Source organism: Apaloderma vittatum, unplaced genomic scaffold (assembly GCF_000703405.1).
Source record: "Apaloderma vittatum isolate BGI_N311 unplaced genomic scaffold, ASM70340v1 scaffold19800, whole genome shotgun sequence".
NCBI classification, from domain to species: domain Eukaryota; kingdom Metazoa; phylum Chordata; class Aves; order Trogoniformes; family Trogonidae; genus Apaloderma; species Apaloderma vittatum.
In genome coordinates, this window is record NW_009696444.1 from 32,304 (window position 1) to 42,959 (window position 10,656).

The 10,656-nt window shown below is 36.6% G+C and overlaps 1 protein-coding gene across 1 annotated transcript; it reads right to left on the bottom strand.

Annotated features, from left to right (window-relative positions):
• Nucleotides 1-455: 455 nt before the first annotated feature.
• Nucleotides 456-9,831, bottom strand: BBS5 (Bardet-Biedl syndrome 5; the record flags this gene model as incomplete). The annotated part of the gene is made up of 11 exons (XM_009874925.1): nucleotides 456-659; nucleotides 775-798; nucleotides 2,594-2,677; nucleotides 2,805-2,939; nucleotides 3,768-3,830; nucleotides 4,355-4,450; nucleotides 5,450-5,585; nucleotides 6,173-6,300; nucleotides 7,006-7,055; nucleotides 8,839-8,904; nucleotides 9,717-9,831. Coding segments are annotated over 11 exons (999 nt in total), but the record flags the coding sequence as incomplete, so codon positions are not given.
• Between the last annotated feature and the right edge of the window lie 825 nt (nucleotides 9,832-10,656).

The following is a 10,656-nucleotide window of genomic DNA, read 5'->3' on the forward strand; positions in this document are numbered from 1 at the left end:
ACCTCCTGGGGGAAGCAGGACGGGGTGGCTGGCCCTGCCAATCACACGCCGAAAACACCTGGGGTACGCGTGTGGCAAAACCCACAGTCAGCCAACCATGAAGCTATAAAAAAACGTGTGGTACGACATTTTACATAAGGGCGGGCTGAAATACGGTGGCAGTTGCCATGCCTGTAGTGGGGAGGGACTTCTCGGGCCCTTCCAGGCTGACAGAGCAACTCCTAGCATCCTGTGACTCTGTGACCAGACTATGGGTGGGACTTCTGGGGCTCCAGAACACGTGATGGCCTGCAGGGGCCCTGCCCCTTCTCACCCGAGATATTGGCTGTCCTCTCCCTAACAGAAACAATGTCCTAAGTACAAAGCTTTTACATATACAAGGGTTTTGAATAATTTTCCCTTTATGATATATCCTGAAGGCATATTATCTAATATTTGCCGGCTCTTTAGCTTCAGCATGTTCTTTCTCTGCTACTCTGGTATTCCTAAATCATTTTCTATAGATCTCACAAGCCCAGTTAGAACTTGCTTAGGAAACCAACATGTGCCGATATACATCAGGTCATCACTTCCCAGAGTCCCTGGAGTGTGAATCCGTCCTTTAGCTTCTCTATTGCAAGTCCCAGTTCTTCTGAAAATACAGGCTCCCCATCATGTTGCTTTTTTGAATGCATGAGATATGAGAGAAAAGAAAATAAAGCAGAGGGCACTTTGAAATTTTGTTCTCCCATTTTAACAACATGAATTTGATAGGTAGAAAGAAGATGTTCTCACCTTGTTTTCATCAGCAAAGTAAGCCTGAAAAAGAAAGAAAAAAGAACATGTAACTCTGGAAAAAAAAGTCTAAATCCAAATCTGCCAATAATTCCAAAACTGTATTTGGTAAGTTTTCTTCAACAAACCAGCCTGCATAGTTTTTATTTTTGACCTGTAAACAAGATTAGAGTTTTTTCTATGTTGAAACAATTTACAAAAGGTTTCCAATATGAGTTGGTGATCATGTTCTTTTTCATTAAATATCAATCTTTGAATTTTCCATCATAACGAACAAAGATTTTTAAATGGTAAAATCTGTTACACCGATAAATACTTTGTAGGGACTAAAATGCTACTGTGGAGGCAAACTGAGGGAATCCTAGCGTTTTCTGCCTCATTTATGGCAACACTTACTATGACATTTCAAAAACCAACTTAAAATGTTTAAGTAATGTCAACATTCAGTTAACATCATACTCAGTCTAAGAAATTAACCCGATAACTGAACAATTCACCGTATTTTTCTATGCTCAGACAGAGATATGTAAAGAAATACAATCTTTCTCATTCTCTGTGTGTGGGAATTAAGGCTCAAACTCCTTAGGAAATCAGGTCTCTAGAAGCGTCTACAGCTCTAGAAGTCTCCGGACAAGCAGGCTCTAGATCTTCACGTTTACCAAAAGAACCTGACTGTGCTGCAGCTGTACCTGGACACTGGCAAGGGGCAGCAACAAAAGCATTTTCCTGCTCAGCTGGCCCTCAAGCTAAACGAGACTCTACAGAATAGCATCGCAGTCAGCAAGCGTCACAGAATATTGGTGTGGAGCTACTCCTTGGGTCCTGGATGACGTACATTTTCTGCAACAACCACCTTCTAACTATTTACAGCTTCCAGTTTTTGTTTTAGAATATGCAAAGCACAGTTATTTAATCCAGGTGACAAAGGCACCAAGAGAACAAACAATCTACCTTTAAGGAAAAGGTAGGTCTTCAGCCATGTTGAAGACTGAATAAAAATGTGCAAAAATGGAAAGAAAAATGCAAAGTGAGGAAAGGAAGAGGTAAAAGCTAGTCTGCATCAGTAACTGATAGCCAAAGAACAGGAAGTGGAAATAAGATTGGTGCTAGGACTGCTAATTTATGGAATTTCAGAGATGAATTAGGGAACATGTCAATTGTCAATGTGTAAAAATCAGCACTTGAGCCCGTGTGTGTTCCGCCTGTGCAGTCAATCAGGCAGTCAGGTGTTCCCGGGTTGCCCACTAAATCTGGAAATCCCTAGAAAGAAAATCATCAAGCAACCTTAATGCATTTAAAAGCAAATTTTCCTGAAATACTGGCAGACAGATACTAATATAGTTTTCTAAATGGGTATTGTCAGGAGTGCAAAGGTTGTCAGTAGTGACTCAAAATTATTGCTAACTTTCTAAAAATCTTTCAAGTCTGAATCTTAGATGCATGTCGATTGTACAGATATCGCCATCTATGACTCTGCTCCAACAGAGGGAAGACTTGATTTAATGTAATGTATTTGATTATATTGTACTGCTGGTCTTCACGGTACTCCTGATCTTAATGTATTGAGAAACTACATATAATTATTTCTCTAAGTATCTACTACTATTTATTTTGAATAACAATTTGTTCTTAAGTTAAAAATCCATACACAGAATAAACTCCTGTAGTAATTAGGATCTTGAATAAAAGGTGTGTATGTGTGTTTTAAATATAGGAAGTTCAGTTGTAGTTTAACAGAGGATTACGGCTGAACATTATTTACGTCTGAATAACCAAACAATAATTATTTTATTATTTAGTTTTCTGTGGAGGAGCTTACCACAAAAGCATCTGTATGTTCATCAGATTCTATTTCCACATCATCTGGAACCTCTTCTACTGTTAGGTCTTCAAGAGGTTGAGGCTACAAATTAGAACACTTAAGTAAGTAAATTCACATATCTAATAAAGATATCTAATATGTTTAATGTATTTTTATTAGTGCTTTTAACACAATATTGTACCTAATTTAACATAAATGAATGGAGTACCTTTTCTTCCATTTCATAGTCCACTCCAAATATAGGGTTAGCTGAATAAACTTTGTGAAGTGAACTAATTTCTTTCACTGCCTCCTGTAGTTTCTCCACAGGGTCTATTTTAAAGCCAAGTACATATCCTCCGCTCTGTATAACAGAGAGAAAAAAAAAAAAGACCAGTATTTATTAGTGTTGCTTATTATTTAAACAACTTTTTCCCCTTGATAGGGAATTGCAGTTTAATGACAGCAAATTTCAGTTTGCTGATAAAACATTGTCTGTGTTTTGGTATTGTCTTATTTTCATTCTGTCACTTAAACCATGGGTGAAATAAAAACAATGGCAAATTTTCTCTATGGAGTAAATAAGCTTTTAGCTGTTAGTCCATTATATAAAAGGGGAATAAACTTCTTACACAGAAAATCGAAGCAAACAAGTGTGGGAGAATTTCAGAATTGATACTAATGATTAATCTCCTAGCTAATCAGCAGAAGTTTAGTCTGTTAGATCTTGATGTTGTTATAAAGAAGCTTTCAGACACAGTAAATAAAGTTATTAGAAAAGTAAATTTAATTAGAAACATGAAATTAGTAAATAAAATTATCAGAACTTTTCTTATAAAAAATCACCATTAAAAGCATTTATGATTAAGGTCAAATTGAAGAAAAATACTTTTGTCAATTACAGCAAAAGAGATACGTAAGTGAAAAAGATTTAACAGTTATTTTTCTTTATTTTAATTAGTCATGCTGGCCTGCTGTTGCTTCACTTAGAGATGCCGTAACTCACATTTGTCACATTTGTAATGTTGACCTTAACATACAGACATTTTAAGCAGTGCAAAGAGGACTTTTTTAAAGCTGTGTTCAAAAGGTCACACAGAAAGAACACTCTAAGCCCCGTAACATTTCAGAATTGGAGAACTAGTATATATAAAAATGTAACCAATGAAAGAAGGCGATTAAAGCTTCTTACCTGCTGAGAACTCTCTATCACGAGTGCCAAGCCAAACTTGGAGTCTCTTATTTTTATTGAACGCTAATGGTAAAGAGATAAAAACTGCTTGTTAAAAGTTTTTTAATTACTTCATTAAAAAATTGCTGTACTTTTTTTTTTTTTTTTTTTTTTTTTTTTTTTACTTTTTACACTGTACTAATTGCAATTACTGGTTCTGGCTACCAGCATTCCCTCCCATTTACCATTACAAATCCAGTTCTCTGAACCTCAGGGTCAAGTGTTTTTATTAGAAGTGGTAACAGCGGCAACAGTTAATTTCTGCACAATAGGTTCACAGATCATTAACCTGTGTCTGTAGGTGGCATGAAGCATCACAGTAAACAGTTTGAAATTTGGAAATACAAGCCATTTTCAGCACCTGTACCCACCCACGAAAGCCCCCAGTTAATCTGGATATACACACAAAAAAATCTACCCTGTGGTTGATGCTGGTAAGACTAAATTCCTCCCTGACTGTGGGACTAATTTTGGTGAGCTGGGAGTTTTAACTGAAGACTTGAACTTAGGCCATTTCATTTTGGAAACAGTTGCTCTGAGATACTTACAATTTGTAGATACGGAATGCTGACATTAAAGCTGTCATTCATATTTGCATGCCAAACTATTCTCACATTAGTAATAAAAAACGTTCCCAAATTTCCCTATTAAAGAAAAGGTATGTTAGAACTGCTTTGACACATTGAGCCTTTTTTCCAAACACAGTGATCTCTGCTATTCATTAAACACAAGCAGGATATATCTTCACTTAATTCAATTAAAGCCTGATTCTTTCCCATCAAAACCAGCTGAAATGCTTCTACTGACTGCAAGGAAGCAGGAACGGATCTTTTAAAGGATACAGCACCCGAGTGGTGAAAATAGCTGGGAGTTACCTATTACTGCAGCAAAACAGATCAAATCGCAGCCCAGCAGACCTCATGGGAGTACATGAAGCATCTGAGAGTGTTCTTAACTGTACAGATCTGGAATTGGCGTATAGCCTAAGTGTAATGGCATGTGGGTTAAACTTAGGCAATTGTGGAGATGTGTGCCAAGGGAATGTAGAGGAAAGAACTTTTTAGCTTGTCACGATGGATCCTGTTTCCATTCTGGACTAAAATTGCACAGACAGAAATAACAGCTCCCATTTTGTTTCGTGGCTCTGGGAAATACTTGCAACTAATGTCTTGTAAAATAATTGAAGTGTTTTCTATTTTTTCTTTAAAGTCTTTATTTTTCCATGTTTTAAAACACAGGTTCCTATTCCAATATTTTCAGTTTCCAGCAGTCAAACCACATTAGAGTCTTCCGCTGTAGTCAAAGCTGCACGTAAGCATACAAATACTCAGCAGAGCACTTTGGAAACAACGTGATTGTGTTTCAAGATGATACAGAGCTTTAGACTCATAAACGTATCTTTTCAACGGGAACTTTATATCTAGTTCCTTGCGTATTAGCCAAGTCATGTAGACCTCAGGTTGCCAAGAGGAGGCTCTGCTGTCCCGAATAACAAATATATGGGATCAGCTTCTCTGCACGCATCAGCTCAGCAACTGACTTAAGGGTAATTCCTTTGAGGTTACAAAGCTGAGTAGTACAAGTGCTACATGAAAGCCAGAACGTTTTAACTTCGCTGTAGTCAACGTAGTCTCTAACTATACCTGGTCACTTGATAAATTCCAAACTCCGTTGACTTTATCATATATTTGTTCTTGTGGTAATAATCTCAGTTGCTTGTTTTGAATCAATGCACTTCTCAGCTTCAGATCACGATACATTTTAGAAGTTTCATAAGCTCTGCAAAAAATGAAAAACATGTTACCATTTCAGTGTTTCTATTATTTTTACTGTTTGATTTGACACTAATATGAAATGTTTCTTATCACCATGTTGCACAAAAATTAGAGTCATCTTTAGATGGGAAACATGACCTGTTTTGTAGTCAATTAGAGTTCTGACCAGGATTTAACTCTTCCATTTCTATTACATGGTCCAAAATCACAGGAAATTATTACAGAAAGAAATTATAGAAAGAAAATGCACACTAAAATTCTCTCTTTTGTACTTTCATCTGTTCAGATAGATTTAGGTGTGGACTCTGTAGAGTAGGGTTATAGATTGGACTTGATGATCCCAAGGGTCTTTTCCAACCTGAATGTTTCTATGATTCTGTGATTACACACATTAATTTCCATTGTGCACAGTTATCTACTGTGTGATGATTCTCTCCCTTCCATCGAGAGACTGTGTTCTCCTGTTTTGGGAAAACTTTTCTGAACGTGAAATATGGGCAGTTACATATTTGGTCCATCTGCAGTAGTAATCCCACATACTTGATTCATTGAATTTTGTAAATGAACAGCCACTACTTTAAATACAGCTACCTGTGTACAGCAATAACTGAAGTGAAGAGTCGTGGACTCCCGGGGACAACATTGGTAAATATGAACTCAAAACGTGTATTGCCACATTTAGTCAATATATACAGAGCTTCTGTCTGGCCTCGTAATTTCTGCATGGAAAAAATGGATAACAGTTTGACAGTATAGCAGTTTCACTGTACAGGCAATAAATAATCTTGAGATATTTTCTAAATTCTTATTTTAAATAGTGTATCTGACAGTGTAATCCTGATTCTACCACTGATCTACTGCTGTCTTCAACTGAATTAATTTTTTCTGGAAAAAACAGCAGTCCCAGCAGCAGCAGAATTAGTGAAGCTCACCTGCTATAAATTTGCAGTATCATGACTGAAACAGTATTTTCGGCTTTGTTACCATGTGGCTGCCTGGTATTACAGTAGGTGTTATGAACCTACATAATGTCCCTGCTAGTTCTTTGCTGCAAGCCAAATGAATGACTTCACAGTTTCGTGTAGTTCAGACCGTATATTTGAGAGCTTTTTTTCCCACAAAATTAGTGTCTCTTTAGACCTTCATTAAATTTAGACAAAATGAGCCAAAAGGCACTTGACTTTCCTAGAAGGCAGAAGAATCACCAAACTGTGCTTACATGAGTTACCTTGCCCGAGGAAACGGATTTAAACCAAACTCCTAAGGAAATGTAAAACTCTCTCAACTTTTAGCATTAAACTTCCATTTCTATTCTATTACTATTCTTGCAAGTAAACTTCCACATTTTGTTGATACAATATAATACATATAAACAATGAGTTACAGCTTCTTTATTATTTTGAGAAGTATATTTTGAAACTTACCGAGTTGGCAGTTCTTGTAGTTATATTTATAATGCAGTTGTAGCCAACAGCTAGAAGTTAGGGGAGGGAAAAAAGAAGGAAGTTTTGAGAACAAGAGAAAATAACAGTCAAAATTACAAAGTACAATATTGAATTTTGCAGCACAGCTGTGGATACTACCTGTGAGAATTACACATTGTGGATAATGCTCCGTGCTCTTGTCACAAAATCAAAGACTAATTTAAGCTTGAAAGGACCTTGGGAGACTGTCTGGTCCAATCCTCTTCTCAAAGCAGGACCAACTTCATCCAGCCACTCAGGGTACTGTCCAACTGAGTTTTGAATACTTCCAAATAAGGAAATTCCACAACCACTCTGGAAGCCTGTTCTGTTGTTTGACTGCCATCACTTTTAATGTTTTTCTCCTAATACCTAATCAGAATTTCCCTTGTTTCATTGTTTGACTGTTGCCTCAAGGTCTGTTTCATCACAATATTGCCCATAAATTTTACCCTTATAAATAAAACTTTTTACATCAATATAATGCCTCTGCAGAAGAAGAGCTATGGAGATGTCAAAGAAAAAAAGCAGCAAATGGAAAGTATAAGTAGAGAAGAAACAAAAAGAAGAGGAAAAAACCAGTTATGAATTTCGCTTTGCCTCTTCTACAGTAGTGCTCTGATACAAAATCAAAACAGAAACAATCTCAGCCGTGCTAAATCTGAATGTCAAGAACAATCCTGCTATAATACCAACACTAGCACAGCCAGGTTTCAAAACAAACAAAAAAAAATCAAAGGAGAACTAGAATTTGCTTTGGGGAGATTCTGATTCTCCGTAAGCTCAGATGTAGCAGAAGTTATCTAGATAAGAATATTTAGTCTTTATGGAATTAATACTTATGAAAGTACCAGAAAAAAGACTAATTCCTAGGTTGTTTACGGAAATTTTCTAAAACTAAAAGAAACAGCAATGGTAAAAAATGGCATCCAATAAAATATTTTTATACATATATATTCCCTTCCTGTAAGAAATAGTGCATTATCTGAAAGGTAGAGAGTATTTTAAACGCTAAAAGCCAAAAGTTAAAATTCCTTAAGCTTCTATAGGGCTTCTTGGTGATTTCCTCTAAAATAGTCTATTATAAAACTTAAATACATTAGCAAACCTGTTTTATTTATTTTATAAATATGTATAAAAGTATCAGTGTGTGTGTGCATGTATGTGATAGCAAATGCAGAAGAGTAAGCAGAGGGTAAGTTTATATACATTATGAACAGAATATAGATTTTCAATATTGACTGGGTGTTGGGAACTGGAAATAATACGAGTACAAAGGAAGTTCATTCTGTCTCTGTTCCAGCAAATTACATTAAACACAAGTAGACTTGCTAGCTACTCATGCAGTTAAAATCAGAAGCTTATCCAGAGCTTACAGTAGTAAATTTGGAAAGACAGGTACTTGTGGTTAATAAAAAATATAGGACAATATAGAATGCAAATAAAGAAGTGGCAGCAACAGATACAAGTAAAGCAAGGTGTGAAGAAACTCAAAATTTTGCTTCTTTCTAGAAAACCAAATGAATCCCACACAGGCCAAGTGAAAAAAATCTGAAGTAGCCTTCAAATTCTGTTCTGAGAAATTAACATCAAATATTAGTATCTTGCTATGAATTATTATAATAGTTCCTATATTATAAATATATTAATTAGTAACTGTTTACTTCAGACTTTACCAAGCATGAGAATTATAATTTACTATTCCATTCTGTAATCAATACTGTTTGAAAGAACAGCATGCCACCACAAAGAAAACACAAAATTTGCGGTTGTTTAACAAGAGACGATACTTACAGAGATTGACTCTGGGCAATGACAACGAGCGCCAAATAATCCGTAAATTTGTCACAAGCAGTCTACCTGGAAATAAAGAGTGTAGATATTTTTTAATCTGAATAACTTCCATTAAATTAAATGTTCTATTCTTTTGTACACATTTACCTCTAGTTTTGAAACACCAGCATATTTCTTCCCCTTGATATGAAAAAGAAATCACCAAACACTTTTTTTTTTTTTCCCTAAATGCTAGGAGAGAAAATCCAGCAAGAAACAAACGAAACAACCTCTAATATATACCAGCATTCCTCAAAATCAAACTAAGAACAGTTACTGATTTCACACCCACCTGCCTATGGTAAAAATGTGGAGACACAATCAGTGCTGAACTGCTCTGGGGTGGAGAAGGGGAAGGCAGTGGGTTATCTGGGGCAGCTGTCTTCATGAATAACCTCACCCCTCTATGTCACATGCAAATTTCTTCAATTCTGTGCCCAGTACAGCAGCACATTCAACCCCAAGAAGGGTCATCTCAGCGTGCTGGCAGCTTCATGCGCTTGCACAATACATACATATATATTCCTTAATGATTAAGTTTAAGCCAGGTTAGGAAAAACTAAGCACTAAACAGGATTATAGCAAAAGATTACCACAATGGATTATGCTTACAGGGCTTTCAATTCTAAACAAATTCTGAGACAAGATTATTTTGTTCCTATAACTTTGAGTAAGAGATCCTATTTGAAAATACTCCAAGGGGACACAGATCTGCAAGAGGTGGCAGGATCTATTTTTGGCAGTGGATCACTGATACCGAATTTGACGAAAACCAGACAGGGCTGGTTAACACAGGTGAAGTACTAGAAAGTTTACAATTTCCCCAAGTATGCAGTTACCTCTGTCTCCATTGTTTCCTTTAGTATCTTCAACAGACTCTAAGCAGTCTATAAGGATCTCTCCAGATCTCATTTTCATTTGCCTAGAAGAAAAAGAAAAGAAGACAAAAATTACCTAATGAAAAAGAGATTAGATTTATCTTCCAGAGGAAGGACATTTCTGTTTCCCCACTTCACTTTCCTTTCTTCTTTTTTTGCTTAGTGCATCATACCATGAAAAATACACATAAGTGCACATACACACAAGTCAACATCATATACCTGAAACTGTTATCACTACCTCTGGCCTAAGATAAATACCAATACCTTCAATATTAACTTCTAACAGTACAAAAAAAGGAAGCGAGAACAAGCAAACTATAACCCAAAATATGGAGAAACCATGTGAAAATGGGCAAGAAAAGCAAACAAAAATTGCATTCATATAATTTTTAATAGATAGAGTTTGTTGCCTCTTGTTGTCCTTTTAGGTCATAGGAGTGGAGCTCGGTACAGGAAAGAACAGATGCCAGCAAAGGAAGCATCAGGTGTGTACAGACATGGGCCAAATTTTCCACAGGGAGCGTGGTTGTTGGTTTTTTTTGTATTTTGCTTGATTTAACTGGTCTAACCACTTCATTACATAGCAGATGTAGCGTGAAATTCTGCTGTGTTTTAATTGTATTGCGTAAAGCAGCCAAAACTCTTCAATGTACTGCCATGACAGAAACAAGATGAATTATCAAGAGCCGAATTCCCTGCGGTACTGCTGGAGAGCAGGGTCGAGGCACGAGGTGCAGACTCCAGAAGACCTTGGGCAGGAGGCAGCAAAACCCACAGCAACAGCATCAAACGTGGACGCAGGCTCTGTCGACCTAACAGTTCTACACGGAAATCGGACAGAACTGCTTAAGCGTGCCCGCTAGGATTTCATGTGTCTGAAGGAACTGCCTGAGCGACA